General features: G+C 44.5%; 1 protein-coding gene across 5 annotated transcripts in view; it reads left to right on the forward strand.

The window, feature by feature from the left end:
• Positions 1–1,143: 1,143 nt before the first annotated feature.
• Positions 1,144–25,416, forward strand: part of LOC308571065 (charged multivesicular body protein 3) — a 33,533-nt gene continuing 9,260 nt past the window's right edge. Inside the window, exons 1-5 of one of the 5 annotated variants that reach the window (XM_081166375.1) lie at positions 1,144–1,168; positions 2,024–2,302; positions 7,180–7,319; positions 14,212–14,327; positions 15,488–17,525. In XM_081166375.1, the coding sequence (XP_081022501.1) occupies positions 2,077–2,302; positions 7,180–7,319; positions 14,212–14,327; positions 15,488–17,027 (2,022 nt within the window). In that variant the 5' untranslated portion in view covers positions 1,144–1,168; positions 2,024–2,076 and the 3' untranslated portion in view covers positions 17,028–17,525. Of the gene's footprint in view, positions 1,169–1,280; positions 1,475–2,023; positions 2,303–7,179; positions 7,320–14,211; positions 14,328–15,487; positions 17,526–20,041; positions 20,200–23,476; positions 23,538–25,416 lie in introns of those variants that run through there. The other 4 variants (XM_081166373.1, XM_081166374.1, XM_081166377.1 and 1 more) reach the window with 4 other exon arrangements.

A 25,416-nucleotide genomic window follows, 5' to 3' on the forward strand; every position in this document is an offset into this window, starting at 1 on the left:
CCAGATTTAGGTCTGATGAGACCCTAAGCTACTGAAGGTAATGGGGCCCTTTATATGTCCAGCTGTCCTGTGTCAACAACAAATTGTTGCTATTTTTTGTGTTGAATATATACTATATGGTAATTTATGGACCAAATAAGCATCCAAAGCCATTTGCACATAACAAAACATGTATTTTATCGAAGTAATTGTTCAACTGAAATACAATTAAGAAAAACCTCAGATATGCAGATGACACAACCTTGATGGCAGAAAGTGAGGAGGAATTAAAGAACCTTTTAATGAGGGTGAAAGAGGAGAGCGCAGAATATGGTCTGAAGCTCAACATCAAAAAAACGAAGATCATGGCCACTGGTCCCATCACCTTCTGGCAAATCGAAGGGGAAGAAATGGAGGCAGTGAGAGATTTTACTTTCTTGGGCTCCATGATCACTGCAGATGGTGACAGCAGTCATGAAATTAAAAGACGCCTGCCCCTTGGCGATGACAAACCTAGACAGCATCTTAAATAGCAGAGACATCACCTTGCCAACAAAGGTCCGTATAGTAAAAGCTATGGTTTTCCCAGTAGTGATGTATGGAAGTGAGAGCTGGACCATAAAGAAGGCTGATCGCCGAAGAATTGATGCTTTTGAATTATGGTGCTGGAGGAGACTCTTGAGAGTCCCATAGACTGCAAGAAGATCAAACCTATCCATTCTGAAGGAAATCAGCCCTGAGTGCTCACTGGAAGGACAGATCCTGAAGCTGAGGCTCCAGTACTTTGGCCACCTCATGAGAAGAGAAGACTCCCTGGAAAAGACCCTGATGTTGGGAAAGATGGAGGGCACAAGGAGAAGGGGACGACAGAGGACGAGATGGTTGGACAGTGTTCTTGAAGCTACCAGCATGAGTTTGACCAAACTGCGGGAGGCAGTGGAAGACAGGAGTGCCTGGCATGCTCTGGTCCATGGGGTCACGAAGAGTCGGACACGACTAAACAACAACAACAGGCCAGCGCGACTTTCTCTCCCGAGGAGCCAAAACCTGCGAGAGAGCGGACGCCTCCGAAAAAGAAAAGAGGCGGCGTCGAAAGCCAACCCAGGCAGGCAGCATCCTTTTTGGTGGCGGGGGGGAGGAGCCCGGCCCGGGCCTTTGCGCGCGCGCGCCGGCAATGGACCTTCCCAAGGTAAAGGAGCGCTGAGCCCGCCTTGGGGGGAGCCGGGGCCGGATTCTTCCCCCACCCCGGCCTGGCGGAACCGTCGCGCCTCCCTCTCCTCCTCCTCCTCCTCCCTCGGCTGCCGGCCGCGGCTGCGCGACGTCACTTGTTATGTCTCCTCCGGCCCGGGCTCTGCTCCGCCGCGGAGAGGCGACGACGACGACGACGGCGCGCCGAGAAGCCCGAGCGCAGCAGCAGCAGCAGCAGCACCGCCCGCGGCGGCCCCGACACCAGTAGGGCCGCCGCTTGCCTGCCTGCCTGCCTGCCCGGGACGGGGTAAAACAAGCGAGGAGGAGGAGGAGGAGACGCCTTGGCCGGCCGAGCCCCGTCCTTGCCCGACCCCCTGAAGGCTTCCCTCACCCCCCAAACCAGCGCCACCCCGCCTCGTGCCCCCCGAATGAGATGGTTTCCTGGCTGGGGGGCGAGCCCACCCCACCCCAAATTATTTCCACCCCCAGCCGCCTCCTCGCCCTCCTAAGAGACCTTTCTCACTTGGTTCTCCTCAGCACCCCACAAATACCCAGCTCCCACCTACACACTGCCTCCCTAAAATGATGGGGTGCCCTATATTGAAGGGGTGCTTCTTCTTCCCCACCCCATATCCGGGTTCCCTCTAGGCGAGTGGGTGTTATCCTCTCCCCCACCCCCACCCCACCCCACCGCCATTGTGTCTTTTCATAGGAATGAGGGGATAATGGGGAAGGGACTCTTTGACAGTAGCAACCAAACTGGGGGTTGTGTTGTTGTTGTTTTGGGGTATGTGGATATCTGCTCCCCTTTTTTTCCTTCCCTCCAGACATTTCTCTCTCTCGTTTCTTTTTGTAGGACTGACTTGACTCTCTCCGCAGAGAGTCAGGAGCCCCCCGCGCGGAGGAAAGATGTGGCTGAAGCTGTTTTTCCTGCTTCTTTATTTTCTGGTCCTGTTCATCCTGGCCAGGTTTTTCGAGGCCATTGTGTGGTACGAGACGGGCTTCTTCGCCACCCAGTTGGTGGACCCGGTGGCGCTCAGCTTCAAGAAGCTGAAGACCATTTTGGAGTGCAGGGGGCTCGGCTACTCGGGGCTTCTGGAAAAGAAGGATGTCAGGGAACTGGTTGAGAAGTCAGGTAAGAAAAAATGTCTGTTCGCTGGCATTTTAACTTTCGGAATAGGTCCGTTCCCCCTTTATTAAGCATCTATATTGCAATAACTTCTATTGTGTACAGTCATAGAGAATGTGCAGGGGAAAGGAGTAATACTAAATAAATGTGCTTAATAATCTCAGATGTGACCTCACGCTTTGAATGCCTTCCAACTTTTTATGGAGAATTGCTTAAATGTGGCAATGTTTGAAGAAGCGCAGGGCAGCAGCAGGCTAGCATGGAATATACAACAGAACAGAGAGATTGGGGGGGGCGGGGGGAGTTGTCCAGATGAAAATCATCAGGAACCATGATGTAATATCTGGCTTTATCTAAGACATGCCAGCAAGAATCAGAATTTGAAATGTGGCATGTGATGTTTTGACGTGCACCCAAAACTAGCATGAAAGATCTTCTACATTGATCAGAAAGTGCCTGGCATCTTGTTAGGACGGGTAACAAGTTAGGTCACAAGTTTATTAAGATACTGGCTATCAGATTCTTTGCATGTTTCCTTGGTTGTAAATCTTATTGGCCTTGATGCAAGCAAGTGTGCGTAAGTAATTTAAAACAGCGCAATTCTAAGCGTGTTTGTTCAGAAGTAAGCCTCATTGAGCTTAATGAGGTTTACTCACTTGTAGGTGTGCATTAAGATTGTATCTTTCGTGCAACACATTGTTCAGAAAAGAAAGGATCACTGTTTTGCCGATTAATTTATTATATGCTTCAGACAAGTAGCAAGGCCTTGTTATGTACTCAAGGAAGTAAAATAATGTCAGAGAAATGCATGGCAAAGGTTTGCCTCAGTGTTAGCTTTTGTTTGCCGAGTGAGAAGTTGAAGGTTTGGCTGCTTCAGAACAAACATCTTATTAAAAATACCTTATTGTAAGCATATTTCTGACCTGACTGTTAACACCTTCAGAAAGTCATATGTCTATAAAGATAATAACAGTGGTGCTCTTTGGTTGAATAAATGCTTTGGTCCACCAAACAGTAATAAGTGCAGCCAGGTGAGATAAATGAGTAAGACTGGCTAATTGTGTACCTGCTTGTACAAACTCTTTATTTTATGCTAACCAGTGTGCAACCACCGAAATCCTCAGCTTTTTGAGATCATCTCAAGGAAATTGTATCTGATCTATGGTTAGCAGCAGGCATAGGCAAACTTGGCCTTCCAGATGTTTTGAGACTACAATTCCCATCATCCCTGACCACTGGTCCTGTTAGCTAGCGATGATGGAAGTTGTAATAGATGATCCTTGGGGGTTCTTCCAACTCTACGATTCAGTTTATTGACCCTCTTCCAGTCCTGTACTAATCCCAGGCATTGGTTCATCTGAATATGTTTTGGTTCATCTGAATCTGGTGAAAGTGAATAGTAGAGGTTTGGGGTTCTCATAAATCCACTCTACCAAATTCAAAGTGCTGAAGCTCAGCATGACAGCCACACACCCCAAAAGAGGATCCATAGCTGTGCCTCCACAGATACTCAAAACGTGCAGGAAGCTGTGTTGATCCATGGTATAATAAAATGAATATACACCCACGAGCTGTGGTACATAGCATAATGCCCACTTAATTAGGATTCGATTGACTGCAATCCCGATTGCTTTGTTTCCTGGGAGTAAGCTCCGTTGAATTCAGTGGTGCTACCCCTTCTGTCTTCGTACATTCAACTGGTAAAGCACACTGAGCTTTAAGAAAATATCTTCAACCAGTTGATATGCATCCTTGCTTGGGAAGAAAATGAAAAGTTATCTAGCTGACATTCTTCTGTTTTGACTTTTCTTTCAACTATGGCCATACTCTTGCTCCCCATAATTCTCAGTATAATAGCACCTTCGTTCTGTACCCCGACCTCCCATCTTCCTTTAAGAGCTGAAATGTCAATGCATATACAGTCATCCTGAGGTTGGTAAGCACTTCGGTTGCAATCCTATACTCAGCTGAGAGTAAAACCCGTTGAACTCAATGGGGCATAGTTCTGAGTGGGCATGTACGGGATTGCACAGTAATGTATTGAGTTGCAGGGAAGCTCTCAGAAGACTACTGGAACAAAGCTAATTTGGTCATTTAAAAGAAACAGCTCCTTTGTAGAAATGTCTAAGATACGAAGTAGGTTAGAAAAGTAAAGAGAGGAAACTAATGATGATCTAAACAAAATACAGAATCCTAAAGGAAATTTAATGTTCATATTTGCAGACTTAAGTTAAATGAGAGTAGAAGGAAATCTTTTTAGTGCACATTGAGCTCTTGAAACACCATACTTGCATGTGGCTATACCCCATGGGACTTAGACTTATTTCCAAGTAAAACAGAGTTTTGAGCTGGAAGAAGTTGCCCATGTGAACAGAAAAGAGCGACACAGTTCCTTCTATGGAAGAGAAAGCCAGTTTTTAACCAAACTGAATAGGAATTGCTTTGGTGAAAGCAAGCAAAGCTCTGGTTGTGCATTTTTCTCCTTTGACTTAGTTTAAGCGTTTGCATCTTATAAAAGGTATGCTATTGTCAGAAAATAAATTTTAAAAAAGCAGAACGTCCCATATCATGAAAATAGGATTTTTCAGCACTTAAGCACCATATTAGTTTTTGCTCCTACAGGTTGGTTTCTCTTCTGGAATTTATCCACCAACGTTTGTAAAAGCGTCATGGAATAGCTGGGATTGATAGGTGTGCAATAATTTTATACTGCATATTTGGCTTTGGCTCAGGCTCCTATCCCTGCAATGAAATAACCAACTGGAGCTATGCTGAATTTTCACCCCATACATTTTTAAGGCAGAAAGCAGGGTTTGGGAGAAGTTTAATGAAAACCTCCTCTCTTGGATTTTTTTTAAAAAACCCTCTTTCCCGAACAGTTTGCTGCCATTTTTAAAAGGAGGGGGGCGGGGAGCTTAAGTGTTCCTAACCAGCTAGCAGTTACATTGTCCCAGTGATATGATGCTCTCACCTTGATTATCAGATTGGATTACATGATTGCCTTGGAAATAAATCCTTGCTTAAAAGAAGCACTGAGGCTTCATATTGAGAAAATGATCAGTTGTTAAACGTTTCAGTGCTTCCTACACTCACTCTCAATGAGTGAACCTGTTTGCTCCATTTTGCAGGGCTTCCTGCAAAGAATCACCAAAATTAGGTGGGGTATATTTTTCCGGGAGAAAGGTTTTTTTTTTTTTGCAGAATGCTCACACTGCCCTTATTTCAGCTCGGCGATAATATTCAACCCTTTCCAAGGACCTGCATGCAGATTCTTTCTTTTCCCGCTGCGTTTCTGTAGCTTTCAGGCTAAAGAGGGAATTTCGCATTACATGCTAGGGGAATCCAAACCCCGTGTTGCCTTCTCTGACTCTGGGCAGCCATTGCTGCAAATGGGTAAATTGTGTCATGGACCTTGCAGACCCAAGCAACACCAGATCAAAAGAGGGGTGGTGTAACTACTAGAAGTGGGAGAATTAGGGAGAGCAGGATTTTTAATGGGCCAGTACCCACAATGGGAGACGCGGGTGGCGCTGTGGGTTAAACCACAGAGCCTAGGACTTGCCGATCAGAAGGTCGGCGGTTCAAATCCCCGCGACAGGGTGAGCTCCTGTTGCTCAGTCCCTGCTCCTGCCAACCTAGCAGTTCGAAAGCACGTCAAAGTGCAAGTAGATAAATAGGTACCGCTCCGGTGGGAAGGTAAACGGCATTTCCCTGTGCTGCTCTGGTTCGCCAGAAGCGGCTTAGTCATGCTGGCCACATGACCCGGAAGCTGTACGCCGGCTCCCTCGGCCAATAAAGTGAGATGAGCACCACAACCCCAGAGTCATCCACGACTGGACCTAATGGTCAGGGGTCCCTTTACCTTTACCCACAATGGGGCTTCCACATAATTGCATTCAAGTTTGAGTGCACTTTGGGTATATTATATCTAATCATTGCTAACAACCCTTAAAGGTTATCTACCCTGTATTTTGGTAGCAGAGGAATGGGGCCTGGGGCTCTGAGATCAGTGGCCAGCGACCATCCGATGAGGTTTGAGTTGGAGACGTGCAGTGTTGGCAGTTATGCTGCCCCAGCCCTCAAGGTTTTGGATTGCTTCAGGTGCAGCAGTATATTGTTTGCCTTATTTTATCAGGCATTTGCAGGAACTCTTCAGTCCTTCATAAACTGAAGGGCTGCCTATAAAGCTTTGGGCTGGTTTACATAAATGGTCTGCTTTAATTAAAGTTAGAATAAATATTTCTCTGTACTGTATTTTCTGGCGTATAAGACTACTTTTTAACCCAGGAAAATCTCAAAAGTCGGGGGTTGTCTTATACGCCGGCTACAGCAGCAGCTCCTGCAGCAACTCCCCACCAAAGGATAAAATGACAGCAAATTAAATCAGAGGACACCAAGCTCTCTAGATAAAGCAAAAATACGCTTGCAAATTGGTCCCAGAAGCCGCCAACCACTGGGAAGTGGAGCGGATTTCTGAGCTGGACTGGAGACTGGTTTTTTAAATTTTTATTTGATGTGCGTTGGAAGAGGGGTAGTCTTATACGGCGAGTATATCCCAAACTCTATATTTTAACTGGAAAAGTTGGGGGGGGGGTCATCTTATATACCCAGTCGTCTTATACGCCGGAAAATATGGTAGGTGTTCCAACTAATTGTATTTTACATGACCTTCCCCCACTATGCAACTGAGTGGCATTTTAACTCGAAAGCATTGGCAATCTTTATCACTTTGGAGTTTGCTTTACAAGCAGCATACGTTGTATGTTCGTATGTATGTTAGCCGTCTCCCAACAATATCTATTCTGCTGCTGTTCCGGAATCCTTTTGGCAATTGCAACCTTTGGCATTTACTGTAATGAGTGTTCCTTTGTTTGTTTACATAGGAGACCTGATGGAAGGCGAACTTTATTCTGCTCTCAAGGAAGAGGAAGCCTCTGAGTCTGTTTCCAGCACAAACTTCAGTGGGGAAATGCACTTTTATGAGCTGGTAGAAGATACGAAGGATGGTATCTGGCTAGTGCAGGTACTAAATACATTATTTTTAACAGTGAAACGAGCCCCTCAGTTGGTTCACATTTCATGTAGTGTACTTATCCCAAAGGCGCAGTGAGTGGTATACATGAAGATGATGCTACATTACTGCCCACTCAGATGGGCAGTAAAATAATTATTATTATTATTACACAACTAAAGCTGCAATCCAAAACACATTTTCTGGAAAGCCTGCCCCCTTGAAGCAAGACTTGCTTCGCAATAGACATACAGTGGTACCTCAGGTTAAGTACTTAATTCGTTCCGGAGGTCCGTTCTTAACCTGAAACTATTCTTAACCTGAAGCACCACTTTAGCTAATGGGGCCTCCTGCTGCTGCCGCGCCCCCAGAGCACAATTTCTGTTCGCATCCTGAAGCAAAGTTCTTAACCCAAGGTACTATTTCTGGGTTAGCGGAGTGTGTAACCTGAAGCGTATGTAACCCGAGGTACCACTGTACTTAAAATTGGGCTGCAAATGTCATGGCTTTGCTTTGAGTAAGTAGAATCTGTACTACTCATCTAGGATCAAAGAGGTGCCATTCTTTGTTTTCCACTAAGTTGTTGCACATGAAAAGAGGCTAGCTGCTTGATCCTGTGCGCATTTACTAGGGAGTAAGTCCCATTGAATTCAGTGAGTTTTGCTCCCAGGTCAATGTACATAAAATTGCTGATAAGGTGTTCGTCAACTCCAGTCAATCATTCAAGGCCTTTCATTTTTATATCACCGTTTGCTTGTGCTGTTTCACATTTCCCTGTGCATCCTGCCTCAGTACCAGCTTTTCCTCTGGATTATTCTTCACAATCGGTTTCCCCATTTTAATGAGGTGCAAGGGGTTGTATAGCACAAATGAGCCGGTGTGAATTCGCATTACAGTGAACTTTTCCTCCTTGTCTCACATCCACTGAGTTGGAGATATGTTTGTTCTGGAATTCTGTTCTGTCCCTGTAAATGGGTATTAGCGCAAGGTTTTTTTAGCTGCTGGCTTTCAGTTGCCTTTTTCTAGGGTGGCAGCTGGGTCACACAAAATCAGTATTACCTAAAAGCATCCAAGCGCCATATTTCACTCAAGACGCTTCGAAAAGATGCTTTGTCGCAAACCTTTACAAAACGTTTCTGATGGTAATAATGCAAACACCAGCACCTGTGGGGTATGATGCACACTTTACTCCTTCCTAAAGGTAAAGGGACCCCTGACCATTAGGTCCAGTCGTGACCGACTCTGGGGTTGCGGTGCTCATCTCGCTTTATTGGCCGAGGGAGCTGGCGTACAGCTTCCGGGTCATGTGGCCAGCATGATTAAGCCGCTTCTGGCGAACCAGAGCAGCGCACGGAAACGCTGTTTACCTTCCTGCCGGAGCGGTACCTATCTATCTACTTGCACTTTGATGTGCTTTTGAACTGCTAGGTTGGCAGGAGCAGGGACTGAGCAACAGGAGCTCGCCCCGTCGTGGGGATTCGAACCGCCAACCTTCTGATCAGCAAGTCCTAGCCTCTGTGGTTTAACCCACAGCTCCACCCACGTCCCTTTTACTCCTTCCTACCTCCACCCTAAACCAGTCTTCTTCCATCTACATTGGCTACAGGTGAAGCTTATAAAATAACCATTCTTCCCAACACCTGAACAGTGTTATTTTAAGATTCCACTGCATTATGTCATTCTGGCTATAACAGTGTAGGAAAGGTTTGTGGCTTATTGCCTTTTCCTGCTTTTCAATGTAAGAAAATTGCAGCAGCAGAAGACACAGGGCACCCGAAACACTCAAGATGGAATGCTGGCAAGGCATGATTTTTCCAGTTTTATTTCTATCTTGTCTTTCATGAAGATGAAGCAGCTGAAATAGGGAGAGGGCTTCCCGTTTTCTTACGGTCCTTTCGTCATTTACATGCTTAGAGAGACTCTTTAGTGTTATTATGGCACATTTCAATTTTTCTTTTCAGTGTACCTCATGTGCAGATAACTTTAATTTACACTGTACTGGAGGGCATCTTTGTTCATAGTTTTATAAACCCATTTTTTATTGCTCCATTTCCTTCTGTAGTGCATTCCTTCGCAAAAGGCCCTCTCAGACGCAGGTTGCTAGCAAAAAGTTGGGAAGTTTTGGAAATCTGGGAGATTCAGGGCGGGACAAACACCTTTGCACAAGCTCATGGTTAAATTATGGAATGTACTATCACAAGATTTGGCAATGGCCACCAACTTAAGGCAGCTTTAAAAGGAGATTAGGCAAATTTGTGTAGGATAAGTTATCTGTGGCTCTGAGTTGCGATGGTTGAGAGACCTGGTGGCATGACGCTAAAATGCATGTCTTGTTTGTGGGCTTCCCATCTGGATGGCCACTGTAGGAAACAAGATTCTGGGCTAGATAAGCCTTTTGTCCAATCCAGCAGGGGTTGCCTTGTGTTCTTAATGCTGTTAACACAGTCCCCAGTATTCAAACAGTAATGAAAATAGCATTGAGTTCCCCACCATTCCATTCATAAAATTGATGCCACCATGCATTTGCTGGCAGGCTGTAAGCATGCCAACAGCCCCATAGGAAACAGCAAGGCGGACTGAAGCCCAGAACACTCTTCTTACGGGTTGGGGAAACACTGCAATATTTTGTTGCAGGTCCCACTATTATTTTTTTAAAATAATTATACCTATGTGCATAGTCGTGTTTTGTGGGCCTATACCTGAAATCATTTCTACTGTGTAAGGTAAAGGTAAAGGGACCCCTGACCATTAGGTCCAGTCGTGGCCGACTCTGGGGTTGCGGCGCTCATCTCGCTTTACTGGCCAAGGGAGCCGGCGTACAGCTTCCGGGTCATTTGGCCAGCATGACTAAGCCGCGAACCAGACCAGCACACAGAAACACCGTTTACCTTCCCGCCGAGCGGTACCTATTTATCTACTTGCACTTTGCTGTGCTTTTGAACTGTTAGGTTGGCAGAAGCAGGGACCGAGCAACGGGAGCGCACCCTGTCACAGGGATTCGAACCGCCGACCTTCTGACCGGCAAGCCCTAGGCTCTGTGGTTTAACCCACAGTGCCACCCACGTCCCTTTCTACTGTGTACAGAACAGCAATACCTCCTTGATGCTCACATTTCCCCTATATTTTAATGTGGCAGCTCTTTGCCATCAGGATAGTATAACTTTTGAGATGCTTAGAACTGGGATAGCAGCAACTGTTGAGCTTTGAGTTCTAAAATACCTTAGAAGCATTTCCCTTCACACAGCAGTGGGACGTGCTTCTGAGGGATCGGGATGAAAATTTCCCAAGTTTAAAAACCAGAGAAGCATTCACTTTGCAAAACTTCACTTCGCAATAGCGTGCAACTAGAACACTGTGTAGCAAGCGGAAAAGAAAAAGTTCTGCAAATAATTAACTGGCTGTAACAGTAGATCTGTTTTCCTCCCATTTATAAATGATGCCTTTCTGTTGGGAAACTTCATTCAGTGCAAAGAATAAAACTGCAGTGGTATTCAATTGGCACAATGACAGTTGACTGACACCTAATGTAGCTTTTGGAATGGTGACCGAAGAGGCAAACATTTGTTGATTCTTTTTATGTTAAAACACATTGTCCTCTTAACAGCCTTGTGTTGTTGTTTTTTTCTATTCTGGATAGAGATGTAATCATGGCTTTTCGGGATGTTGAACTTTCTGGGTGTAGTGTTGGTTTCTCTGTGTTCTGGTTTGCGTTCTCCATTCCTGCCATTTTAGCAGCGGCGGCAATTCATCCAGAAGAACTCTTTGCAAGGTCGGGACGCATTTCACTCTGCATCAAATGAGAGATCTAAAAGGAAGTCTTAAAATTATTGCTCAACCAATCAGCTTTCAATCACGTGACACATTCCTAAAATAGTCAAAAAGTATGTGGAAACTGCAGGGCACAGTGACTCATGCGTGATCAGTCATGTCATTTAAATTGCCTGTAAGGCAAAGCAAATGCCTGCCTTTCATCCTCCCCACTCTTCTGCTTTTATCAATCCACATTCCCAAGTGGATGATAATCTGTATTAATATTATACTAAGGGACAATGTTAAGCAGTCTATAAATTGATTAGAAAAACAATTTCCCCAGCTTTTCTGTTGTGTTTGCTGCAGCAATATTTTTTTTACAATGTTTTAGCTATGTGCATAACTGTCAACGTTTCCCTTTTTAAAAGGGAAATTCCCTTATTCTGAATAGGATTCCTCGCAAGAAAATGGAAAAGTTGACAGCTATGGCTATGTGGTGGTATTATTTCACAGTTCCGTTGAAATTTTGAACGCCCTACCAACAAAATTGACAATGAAATTCTAAAATCCTAGCTTGAAATAGTTTATGTAACAGATTATACTTGCAATAGCAGGCAGTTTAATTCATGGCCTATCACAGATATTCTAGGTTTCCCCAGTTTTTTCAGACCTTCACATTTGCATACATGAGAAATCGGCTCACATGCAGTGCTCAAAACTCCCATTGTTCTCCCATTTTGCAACAGGAATTTCATTAGCGCAAGCAGTTTCTGAGCTCTGGGTGCAGTACCGCGCCTAAGATTTCAGATTAAAACTTCAGCGTGGAAGGAAAGGAGGACCTTTTTTTGCCTCCCCACTTCCAGCTACTCTCTGAAGACTGAGAAGAGACCCTCTTAAGGATATAGGGGGCTGGTCAGGGGAAGGACTAGACCCATGTGAAAACTGAACATCATATTTTAGCTGCAGTTCATTCATTTTCAGCTATGTATTCTTGTTATTAAAAAAGCATGCCTAGAAAGTCCATTGTAGCGCCCATAACCTAGATTTAAGGTGCCATTTAGCTCCTAGCTTTCATATCTCAGTTTCTCACACTCCTCATATGCATGGAGCATTCCTGCAGTGGGCTTATGGAGAATTCTGTGAGACGTAGCTAGATTTAATAGATGGTCACATGGCCATTCAAGAGAAACCTACATGGATAACTTGTTTGTACAAGTTGTGTTCAAATGTATGTGTGCGCAAGAATTGCGCCAGGGATTATTCTGTGGCTACAAACCGTTAAAGATTTTCCAGATTGGTTCTGAATGTGCCTCATGAAAGATTTGCAGAACTCTGCGTTTCAGTTCTTCCCGGGTTTTTGACATGATAGAGATTTATTGCTGATTGCTAGGATCACAAAGTGTGCATGTTGACCAATTGGCTTCTTTAAAAAACAAGAAACGCAAAGCAGTTGTTTGGAATCATGTGTGGCAATGTCCCATTGGGCACAAGTATAAGGTTCCCAGATGTCTCCGTTTTCCGGGGACAGTCCCCGGATTTATTTGAAATTTGAAATACTTTATTGTCACTTGTACAACTTGTATACAGTGAGATTACACAAGCACCCCCCACTCAGATCTCTTAGTCTTAATTCCCCTCGTTTACTGACGCACACCCACCAAACCCAAAATTCAGTTGCCCTGTTGTTATCTTTTCATTCAGCGGCCTAACAGCCCACGGGTAGAAGCTGTTCTTTACCCTGTTGGCGCGACTAATCGTGCTTCTATAGGGCAGGAGATCAAGAAAGTGCCGGCCAGGGTGTGAATCATCCCTGAGAATTTCCCTCACTCTTCTTGAGGCAACGTTCTTCTGCTATTTCATCCAGCGGATTCACGGGACAGCCCATAATATCTTGTGCTGTATTCACCACCCTCTGTAGGCACTTCCTATCAGATGATGTCAAACCAACGTAGCACACCATGATGAAAGGACACTTTCTATTGTTGACCGGTAGAAGGAGATCATCAAATGTTGATTGACATTGTTCTTCCGCAATACTCTGGGGAGATGGAGTCTCTATTGGGCTTTCTTAACCACCTGGGTTGTATTTATTTTCCAAATAAGGTCTTCACTGAGATAAACTAGGAATTTAAAGGAAGAGACTCTCTCCACACAGCCCTCCCCAATGTACAGTGGGGCTAGTTCTCCTCTCTTCCTCCGAAAGTCCAACACTATCTCCTTTGTCTTGCTGATATTAAGGTGCAAGTTGCTCCCTAGGCACCATGTAGATATTTTTTGGACCTCCCCTCTATACGCTGATTCGTCTCCACCTGTTATTAAACCCATTATGGTGGTGTCATCTGCAAACATAATATTTGCAGTAGACGTGCCAGATGATATACAATCGTATGTATACAATGAATACAGGTAGGGACTTAGCACACATCCCTGTGGTGTGCCAGTGCTGATTTTTTAAGGAATTAGATGTTACATGTCCAATCCTGATTTACAGATTTACTGATTTACAAATCAGTCCTCTGACAAAATCTATCTACAGTGGTACCTCGGGTTACAAACGCTTCGGGTTACAAACTCTGCTAACCCGGAAGTAGTACCTCGGGTTGCGAACTTTGCCCCAGCATGAGAACGGAAATTGTGCAGCGGCAGCAGGAGCCCCCATTAGCGAAATCGCACCTCAGGTTAAGAACGGTTTCGGGTTAAGAACGGACCTCTGGAACAAATTAAGTTCGTAACTCGAGGCACCACTGTATTTAGTAGGAAGTTGAAAAGTGTCCCCGGATTCATTGAAAAAAATCTGGTAACCTTACACAAGTAACTACCCATGGACTCTGGCTTTTGTTCCAGAGTAATTGCGTTTCCCTGATTATTCACCCCACCCCACCCCCGGCAGAGTTAAACTTAGAACTTTCTTGGGTAAACTCTAGTAATGTTGGTGATAAGCATTTTTACAGCGGGAACATACGTGTTTGGTTTTTCCACAAATGGGAGTGTTATCAGAAGCCACTGTGGTAACGTCTAAAAGTATAAAACTTGAATAGAAGTATAAAAATAAAAATAAATAATGAAAAGTCATGCACAAACCAGTTTGCTATATGGTGCTCTTTAAATGTGTAGCTTCTCATACAAAGTTTTTTTATTACTGTTTGAAAAACAGGTCATAGCAAACGATAGAAGCCCTCTAATGGGAAGAGTCCACTGGGAGAAAATGGTGAAGAAAGTCTCGCGGTTTGGTATACGAACAGGCACTTTTAACTGCTCCAGTGACCCCAGGTATGTTATTGAAGTTGTTGTAGTGGGTTTTGCCTCTATAACGTGGTACCACCTGTAATGTTGACTGCTTCCTGAACACCCTGTTGAAAAGCAGTATAGAAATATCATTTATTTTCTGACATAAGCAATACAGGAAAAGGAGAAGAAAACTGACAAAACGACAATATGTGATAGTAGGTCATAATATATCGGTACATATGCATGAATAAAATATTCACAGTTTCCATAAACTTATGAAGATAATTCCTATAGATTAGGCAATATTAAAATATTGTTAATGCAGAAATAATTTCTCTGTTCACTGGCTTTGCTCAATAGCCAGCAATGGCAGCAGAAAATTCCTGAATGACTCACATGCTCCTCTTCCTTGCTTCTAAACCCCAATGGAATGGGGGTTGTATGTTTTCTCTGTGTCTAAATTCATGTCATGAATTGGTAGAAGAGCAGCCCTAATTATAATTTCATGAGCAATTTCATGAGCAGCTCTGCTACTGTATTCGATTTCAGACAGTTTCACTCGCAGTGGTTAAAAGACCGTGCTGAAATTCATAATTGCCTGCTACGTAATACGAATTTCTCCATTTCATAATACAGTGGTGCCCCGCAAGACAAATGCCTCGCAAGACAGAAAACCCGCTAGACAAAAGGGTTTTCCGTTTTGGAGGTTCTTCACAAAATGAATTTCCTATGGGCTTGCTTCGCAAGACGAAAATGTCTTGCGAGTTCCTGCGGGGTTTTTTCCTCCCCCCCCCCCTTTTCCCAAGCCGCTAAGCCGCTTATCAGCTGATCCTAAGCCGCTAAGCCGCTTAACAGCTGATCCGCTAAGCCGCTTATCAGCTGATCCGCTAAGCCTGCTAATCCGCTAATGGGCTTGCTTCGCAAGACGGAAAAAACCGCAAGACGAAGAGACTCGCGGAACGGATTCTTTTCGTCTTGCGAGGCACCACTGTACACAAAGAAGTTTATGATCCCTGTTCAAGTTGCTGGATGTTTGCTGCTTCTACTGCAAACAAAATGCTTCTATATAGATGTCCATCACATCTGCAAATGTTTGCAAGACCTCTTTAATTCTGGAGTGCTTAAGTTCAGTGCGGCAAATGATAGTGAAAACTCTTTCTTTTTCAAACATTCCTTGATTTTACCCAATGTTTTCATTGTAGATACTGCAGGAGAAGAGGCTGGGTGAGATCCACATTAATCATGTCCGTTCCACAAACTAGTACGTCCAAAGGCAAAGTGATGCTGAAAGAATACGGTGGGCGTAAAATCGAGACGGAGCATATTTTCAAATGGATAACAGCCCATGCAGCTTCCCGGATCAAAACAATCTTCAAATCGGAACACTTGAAGGAAGAATGGAACAAAAGTTATCAGTATAGGGTGAAAATATACCTGTTTGCAAAGTTAGACCAGCCTCCAGCTTTCTTCTCTGCACTAAGTGTAAAGTTTACTGGCAGAGTTGAGTTTATTTTTGTGAATGTAGAAAACTGGGACAACAAGAGTCACATAGCAGAGATGGGCATCTATAAGACCCCATCCTACATACTTAGAACTCCCGAAGGAATTTACAGGTATGGGAATAATACTGGCGAATTTATTTCCCTCCGTGCCATGGACTCCTTCTTGCGTTCCTTACAGCCAGAAGTTAATGATTTATTTGTTTTAAGCCTGGTATTAGTTAACTTAATGGCTTGGATGGACCTATTTATCACTCAGGGTGCTACTATCAAGCGCTTCGTTGTTCTCATAAGCACTTTAGGGACCTATAATTCTCTACTAATTATTTCTTGGCTACCAGTCTTGGGTTTTTTGCAGTTACCTTATTTAGACAGTTTCTATGAATACAGTTTAAAACTCTTCCGGTATTCAAATACAACAGCCCTAGCCTCATGGGTGAGAGCTGACTGGATATTTTACTCTTCACACCCTGCCTTGTTCCTCAGCACTTACCTAGGCCATGGGTTATTAATAGATTACTTTGAGAAAAAGAGACGGCACAATAACAACAGCGACGAAGTCAATGCCAACAACCTAGAGTGGCTATCTAGCCTTTGGGACTGGTACACTAGCTATCTGTTCCACCCCATCACTTCGTTTCAGCGCTTCCCCTTTGAATCTGATTGGGATGAAGACCCAGACCTTTTCCTTGAGCGCTTAGCTTTCCCCGATTTGTGGCTCCACCCCCTGATACCAACCGATTACATTAAAAACTTGCCCATGTGGCGATTTAAATGCGCCGGCGGGCATTCCGAAGAGGAGATGATGGAGCTCTCTCAAAGCGAAAGCGAGTCGGATAGCGAATGCAAAGATGCCTCGATAAGCGGCCGGGCGGTAGCTGAGGACGAGCAAAGCGCCCTTCAGAGCCCTTGCGAAGGGGAGCCCTCGTGCAACGGCGAAACCTGTTCGTGTGCCAAAGCCAGGTCATATGGCTCACAAAGCTCCACGGAAGATACGGAGCCCGACTGGTCCGTCTGGCCTGCTGGTATGTTGCACTGTACGGAATGTGTCGTGTGTCTAGAGAATTTCAGAAACGGATGCTTGTTAATGGGCTTACCGTGCGGCCACGTCTTTCACCAGAATTGCATTGTGGTGTGGCTGGCCGGGGGTCAGCACTGCTGCCCGGTTTGTAGATGGGCCTCTTACAAGAAAAAGAAGCCATATCCGCGTCAGCAGCTGTTGTCAAACCATAGCCCGTCTTAGGTGTGTGCTGATAACGTCCTTTGTAACCTTCCTACATATTTACTGCTTGCCATTTAAATGTTAGTCACAAAACAGACCTTGTGGTTTAAAAGTTTTAGTTTAAATGTTAGTGCAGTGAAGTAAAAAATAAACATGATGCTAATGTCGACGACAGAATCATTTGGTTGCCTTGTATGTTGAAATAATGAATACGTATTGTACAATGACACCTTTCCTTTTACAGCATTTGGAAGTTTTAAAAAGTTAACATTTTCCGTTTGCTTTTTTTTTTTGTAAGCACAAAAATCATATATATTTGTCAACAAAAGTATATTTCAGGAAATGTTTTAACATGACAGGATAGGCTATGGGTGAACATGGAAATTTTAACATACAATAATTGTTTTATTTAAATGTTTCTTCTTTTAGAGTTTGTTCAGCACACCTTTGTTGAATAATGTATGGTCTGTGAGAATACATTTAAAAACAAATCCATGAAAATAAATTATTTTAAAAGAAGGTTAATAATTTGTCCTATCAATCGTTCCAATGGCGCTTTTGTACCTGTGGTTCACTTGGTCTTCAACTCAAAATATAATTTTACTTCTTATGCTTGCATCCTACACTTTCCTTAAGAAATCTGGAACTTATTGTAAGGTCACCAGACGTCCCCATTTCCCAGGGACAGTCCCTGGATTTACGTCCTTTGTAACCTTCCTACATATTTACTGCAGTCCCCATACAAAATCCATTGAAGTTGAAAAGGGTCCCTGGATTCATTGAAAAAAATCTGGTAACCTTAACTTATTAAGGTTTCTCAGGCAGAATATATCCATTTCCTAAATGCTTCCAGACCTATCTCTTGATTTGACTTTCATATACATTAATAGTGCTTTATTAATTTCAAATATATAAAAGGATGTCACATAGAGGAGGGAGAAAGGTTGTTTTCTGCTGCTCCAGAGAAGCGGACACGGAGCAATGGATCCAAACTACAAGAAAGAAGATTCCACCTAAACATTAGGAAGAACTTCCTGACAGTAAGAGCTGTTCGACAGTGGAATTTGCTGCCAAGGAGTGTGGTGGAGTCTCCTACTTTGGAGGTCTTTAAGCAGAGGCTTGACAACCATATGTCAGGAGTGCTCTGATGGTGTTTCCTGCTTGGCAGGGGGTTGGACTCGATGGCCCTTGTGGTCTCTTCCAACTCTATGATTCTATGAAATATGAAATACAGTAGTACCTCAGGTTACATACACTTCAGGTTACATACGCTTCAGATTACAGACTCCGCTAACCCAGAAATAGTACCTCAGGTTAAGAACTTTGCTTCAGGATGAGAACAGAAATTGTGCTCTGGCAGCACGGCAGCAGCAGGAGGCCCCATTAGCTAAAGTGGTGCTTCAGGTTGAGAACAGTTTCAGGTTAAGAACAGACCTCCAGAACAAATTAAGTACTTAACCCGAGGTACCACTGTATAAAACTTCATCAGCCACTATTTATACATTTCTGTCCTACCTAATTAGTCAATTGGGCTCTTAGTTCTTATTGACATCCATCTGTCTTGAGAGACAATGAAGTTCGTCTCTATGGGTGAGGTCAAACCACTGTATTAGCAGCACCGAAGTGATCTTCCTAGGGTGCAAGCCTGAGCACTTACCTTACACCCCGGGCAAGAAGGTTGTTGCCTACACAATTTATTTATATTTCTTAAGGCATGCTTGTTCTATCTCCACTGTACAGCTTCAAAGCAAAAATGTCTCTGAACAATCCGCCATTTTCTCCTTATACAGGATATTGATCAGTGGTCAGTGCTGAGTCATGTCAGATTATGAATGTAAAACAAATCAGAATAGGTTAGACCTCTCTTTTCAGTTACTGTCCTTTTGAAAGGCTCCAATCTGTCATGTGAATGCCCTTTGCCTAGCACGGGGCTAGAAGAATTCAAAGGCTAATGTATATGGGTGTCTATTCATTTCAATGGGAGTTCATTGTGTGCAAATTTCAAATGGACTACAGTGGTACCTCGGGTTACATACGCTTCAGGTTACATACACTTCAGGTTACATACGTTTCAGGTTACAGACTCCGCTAACCCAGAAATAGTGCTTCAGGTTAAGAACTTTGCTTCAGGATGAGAACAGAAATCGTGCTCTGGCGGCACAGCAGCAGCAGGAGGCCCCATTAGCTAAAGTGGTGCTTCAGGTTAAAAACAGTTTCAGGTTAAGTACGGACCTCCGGAACGAATTAAGTACTTAACCCGAGGTACCACTGTATTGGTTAAACAGTTGAAGGGGGAGTCACAGTTGACCAAGAACAACAACAAAAAAACCCAAGTCAAATCCCGGTGAATATAATTCAAAATTATCCAAGTGCCAATATTATCCTCCAAAGCAAAATTCTAAAATAATCAATTGCCTGTCCCTATTTTAATAACGAGTGACATTTTATTTTCTCTGGTTCCTTATGTGTCTTGCACCAGCTTATGAACCTGAAACTACAATACTGCCTCCATTCATCTGGGACCAGTCCCACTGGGGCTTATATCTGAGTACACGTGTAAGCGTCACATAGGTGCTTAATGAGGTCTGAACTGGGGGTGGTGTGCTCTCCTCCTTTGGAGCTTTTTAAGCAGAGGCTGGATGGCCACCTGTCAGGGATGATCTAACTCAGAGACCTGCATCGCTCGGGGTTGGACTAGATGACCCTTAGCTTAGGGGACCCTCCACGAGTCTATGACTCTGTTCTATGGCATTAGGCAGCGTGGCTGCCTCCGGCGGCGGGGAAAGGCTACCATCACCTGTCTGTCACTTGCGGGCAACCAACCAGTAAGCAGATCGGGGCTTCCGCGTCCTAAAGCTCCTCCCTGCCTCCCTGAAGCCAGCCTTTCCTGACTTCGGGTCCCCGGATGTTGTTGGCCTACAACTCCCATCATCCCCCAACGGCCAGTCCCGCTAGCAAGGGATGATGGGAGTTGTAGGCCAGCCGCTTCGGTTGAGGAAAAACGGCCTTGGACTAATCGGAGCGGCGGCTAATCACACCTTCTACCCACGTCGTCTCTATGGTGCGCGCCACTTCCTTGTTTCCCTGGGAGAGGGCCGGAAGCAGGAAGTAGCGCGTGGATGGGAGGACTTGGTGCCGCTGGCCGGAGATGGGGCTGTTCGGGAAGACCCAGGAGAAGCCGCCCAAGGAGCTGGTAAAGGCCGCTTGGAGGGAGGGAGAGGCTGGGAGAAAGGGCAGACTTTGGGAGTAGGGCGCCCTGAGCGAGGACAAAGTTTGGCCTCTATCCTACTAAATATTTCTTATTTCCACAATAATTCATTTTGGCACAGTTTATAAATACAGTGGTACCTCGGGTTACATACGCTTCAGGTTACACACTCCACTAACCCAGAAATAGTGCTTCAGGTTAAGAACTTTGCTTCAGGATGAGAACAGAAATTGTGCTCCGGGGGTGCAGCAGCAGCAGCAGGAGGCCCATTAGCTAAAGTGGTGCTTCAGGTTAAGAACAGTTTCAGGTTAAGAACGGACCTCCGGAACTAATTAAGTACTTAACCTGAGGTACCACTGTATGGGCATTATTATTATTATTATTATTATTATTATTAGGCCTCTCGGTGCCTTGTGAGGGAGTCGTCCGCCACACCCCCCCGAAATGGTGCTGCTGGGATGAGCCAAGGCAGGAGTTTAATTTTTTTAATAATAATTTATAATAATAATTTATTATTTAGACCCCGCCCATCTGGCTGGGTTTCCTCAGCCATTACAGTGATACCTCAGGTTACAGACTCCACTAACCCAGAAATAGTACCTCGGGTTAAGAACTTTGCTTCAGGATGAGAACAGAAATTGTGCGGCAGCAGCAGGAGGCCCCATTAGCTAAAGTGGTGCTTCAGGTTAAGTACGTGTTCAGGTTAAGAACAGACCTCCAGAATAAACAGAGGTTCCACTGTATTCATTTATTACGTTCACATGCCACCTTTATCTTCGAAGGAGCTGAAGGTGTGGTGTACGTGGTTCTCCTCCCCATTTCACCCCCACAACAACCCTGTGAAGTAGGTCAGGCTAAGACATGGGTAGGCAAACTAAGGCCCGAGGGCAGATCCGGCCCAATTGCCTTCTAAATCCGGCCCACGGACAGTCTGGGAATCAGCGTGTTTTTACATGAGTAGAATGTGTCCTTTTATTTAAAATGCATCTCTGGGTTATTTGTGGGGCATAGGAATTCGTTCTTTTTTCTTTTTCCTTTTCAAAATATAGTCCGGCTCCCCACAAGGTCTGAGGGACAGTGGACCAGCCCCCCTGTTGAAAAAGTTTGCTGACCCCTGGGCTAAGAGATGGTGACTGGCTTCCAAGGAGCTTCATGGGTCGGGTGGGGATTCGAACTCTGCTCTCCCGTGTCCTTGCCCGATAACGCTCTTAACCATTACACCACACTGGGGGGGGGGGGGAGGCTGGGATGAGGATGGGCGTAGGGTTTGCACCTGCCTGACGGGTTGGTTGAGTAGCTGACACGCCTTCTGCGGGTCTGGGCATCAAGCCCCATGTTGAGGAAGGGCTTGCATGATTCACAAAACTGCAGAATTGGAAGGGGTCGGGTGGGGATGTCATCCAGCCCAACCCCCTTGCAGTGCAGGGATCTCAGCTAATTTCCAGTCCCACATGGCAGAAAACACAGAGCGAGCCCCACTGAAATCAAAGGGGCTTCATTTAGTCTTAAGTAGATATGGTTGGGATGCGGGTGGTGCTGTGACTTAAACCACAGAGCCTAGGACTTGCCGATTAGAAGGTCGGCGGTTCGAATCCCCGCGACGGGGTGAGCTCCCGTTGCTCGGTCCCTGCTCCTGTCAACCTAGCAGTTCAAAAGCACAGCAAAGTGCAAGTAGATAAATAGGTACTGCTCCGGTGGGAAGGTAAACGGCGTTTCCATGCGCTGCTCTGGTTCGCCAGAAGCGGCTTAGTCATGCTGGCCACATGACCCGGAAGCTGTATGCCAGCTCCCTCGGCCAATAAAGCGAGATGAGCGCCGCAACCCCAGAGTCGGCCACGGCTGGACCTAATGGTCAGGGGTCCCTTTTCCTTTACCTTTAGATGTGGTTAGGATGACACTGTTAAGTCATTATCAACTGAAGTCCCATTGATTTCAACGGGTCTTCTCTAAGAATGACTGGCTGCTGTTCCCAGATGCTAAAAGCAGCAGATTCAGTGTCTCATCACTTGGCACTGCAGTAGGTTGGGTACTTATAGAATGTGGAAGTTTGGGCATCCCAGATTAAAATATAAGAGCCCTGCTGAGATAGAACAAAGGTGCAGCATCCTGTTTGAAGGCAATACCACTCTTCCATTGATGCTTCTCAGCAGTCGGTACAAACGTGTGTGTGTGTTTAATTGTTTTTTCACCTGTGTTTTATACTGTTCTTTTTTATCTATAAACCGCCTTGAGTCCGTGTCAAGGAAAAAGGCAGGGTGAAAATAAATATATAATGATAGTAATAAGGTGTGCAGGATGAATGGCAAAATCCATGCAACATTGGAGAAGTTTGAAGGATCCTCAATCACCCCACCCCACATTGCCAGGTTAACTCGAGAGATCAGAAAGCATACATATCCCTGGTTGTCTTCTAACATAATAAGTGAACCTATTGAAATTAATGGGCATGTCTAACAGGGGTCCATTAATTACAGTGGGTCTACTCTGAGTAAATGGACACAGGTGGCACTGTGAGTTAAACCACAGAGCCTAGGACTTGCCGATCAGAAGGTCAGCGGTTCGAATCCCCGCAACAGAGTGAGCTCCCGTTGCTCGGTTCCTGCTCCTGCCAACCTAGCAGTTCGAAAGCATGTCAAATTTCAAGTAGATAAATAGGTACCTCTCTGGCGGGAAGGTAAATGGCATTTCTGTGCGCTGCCCTGGTTCGCCAGAAGTGGCTTGGTCATGCTGGCCACATGACCCGGAAGCTGTACACCAGCTCCCTCTGCCAATAAAGTGAGATGAGCGCCGCAACGCCAGAGACGGCCACGACTGGACCTAATGGTCGGGGTCCCTTTACCTTTACCTTACTCTGAGTAAATGTTAGTTGATTACAGCCACAAATGTGTTGATAATTCCAAATTTCTTCAAGTAATGTTTCATATTTAACGACATTAGGCTCACCATATACAGAGTTGCTCATTTGCCTTTATTAAAATCCTCTCTCATGTTGTCCGTCAGTAATGTGTACGTGTCAGTCAGTTTGACTATCGGGCTAATAATCAAAAGCCCTGACCCACAGATACTTGTTCTCAGGAACCAGCGACATGTTGCAGCTTTATATCAGGATCTATGGGCATGATCAATACTATCAGTTGCCCTGGGTTCAATGACCCCTATCCAAACAGCACTGATCATTCGGTTGGCACTACCTAACTCGCTGGGCCACATCTGCAACCTCTGGGCAGGGCACAGTTTCAAATCTCCTATCTTTCTTTTTCAGGTCAATGAGTGGTCATTGAAGATACGAAAAGAAATGAGGGTGATTGATAGACAGATTAGAGGTCTGTATTCTCTTGGGTTTTCTCTGAATTGCTCTTCTTTCAGATACCCCAAATAAGCACCAGTAAGATTTTAAATGTTTTTAATAAACTTCAGCATATAGAACACAATTAAATGGTGTATAGCTTTATGCCCAGACACAGCTCTGATGACATCTAGGAGCTGCTTGTATGGTGTGGGTTCTGCTTTTGTATGGTTGGATCCCACAGCAAATGGTTAACATATCAGTGGGGAACTATGCTATACAGTGGTGCCCCGCAAGACGGAAAACCCGCTAGACGAAAGGGTTTTCCGTTTTGGAGGTGCTTCGCAAAACAAATTTCCTATGGGCTTGCTTCACAAGACGACAATGTCTTGCGAGTTCCTGCGGGGTTCCCCCCCCCTTTTTCTAAGCCGCTTATCAGCTGATCCGATCAGCAGATAAGCCGCTAATAGCGCTAATCTGCTAATCCTTCAATGGGCTTGCTTCGCAAGACGAAAAAACCGCTAGACGAAGAGAATCACAGAACGGATTCTTTTCGTCTTGCGAGGCACCACTGTATAGCTATTTATTATTCCACACACCAGCACACTTCCTTTGACGGAGGGCTCCCTGATTCGAATGTTCCCAGTGCAACCTGTGACCCAGTTAAAGGAGCCAACTCCTAGGGATTGAGGTCCCTTGCCCCCCCCAAAAAAAATATTTGAGGGGCTGGCCCCCCCAAAATTGGTAGGCATTGCCATTCAAATGGTATACATGTGCCGCATCATGCGATTGATTATATGGAGTGGGGCTTACCTGCCCCCCCCCCCATTTTATTCAAGTTGGCACTCCTGGACCCAATAATGCAAAAATCAGCACCCAAACTGTGCTGGCCTTTATCAGGCAGCCCATGGTGGCTTCTTCAGTGACCACTAAATTCATCTGCAAGGGATTAGAAGATGCTTGTTCTTTGCTTGGGAAATATGAGGGAGGGGGGGCTTATATCAAGAGAAAATATCAGTCAAAGCAGTGTTTGTATGCGGGATCTGAATATCAGTTTATTTATTTTTTTAAAGATATTTTATTAAATTTTCACAATAAAAAACAAAGAAAACAACACGGCACAAAGTCACACAAAACAAAAAACAGTACAATACAAAAATACAGACATAAAACATACAACATAGTTAAACCAAATTTCCATAACCCTCTTTCTTGACCTCCTCACATCTCCCTTTCCTGTGTTCCCATTTACCAAATCATGTTCAGCAATGCTTCACCTTCTCTCAGAGTTTGTTTTAAGTTAAACATTTCAACTATTATGTCTCCAATTTTACCCTTTATTATCAAATATCTAGATATTTAAACTTGACATAATATTATTCAAATTTCATCTTTGTTCTTATAGTTCAATTATTTTCATATTTCTTTCAACTGGGTTACTAATGCCATGTTGTCTTTGTATCCTGCATCATTCTAACATTCATACATTTTACAATATTTTTGCAAATAGTCCTTAAATTTTTTCCAGTCCTCTTCCACTGTCTCTTCTCCCAGGTCTCGGGTTCTGCCAGTCATTTCTGCCAATTCCATGTAGTCAATCAGTTGCATCTGCCGTTATTCCAGAGTGGGCAAATCTTCTGTCTTCCAGTACTTTGCGATGAGTATTCTTGCTGCTGTTGTCGCATACATAAAGAAAGTTCTGTCCTCCTTTAGCACCCTCTGGCCAACAATGCCCAAAAGGAAGGCCTCTGGTTTCTTAGGGAAGGTATATTTAAATACCTTTTTTAGTTCATTATATATCATTTCCCAGAAAGCCTTAACCCTTGGGCACGTCCACCATAGGTGAAAGAATATTCCTTCAGTTTCTTTACATTTCCAACACTTATTGTCTGGCAAATGATATATTTTTGCAAGCT

The sequence above is a fragment of the Podarcis bocagei genome, assembly GCF_964188305.1.
Source record: "Podarcis bocagei genome assembly, chromosome: 13".
In the NCBI taxonomy this organism is placed as follows: domain Eukaryota; kingdom Metazoa; phylum Chordata; class Lepidosauria; order Squamata; family Lacertidae; genus Podarcis; species Podarcis bocagei.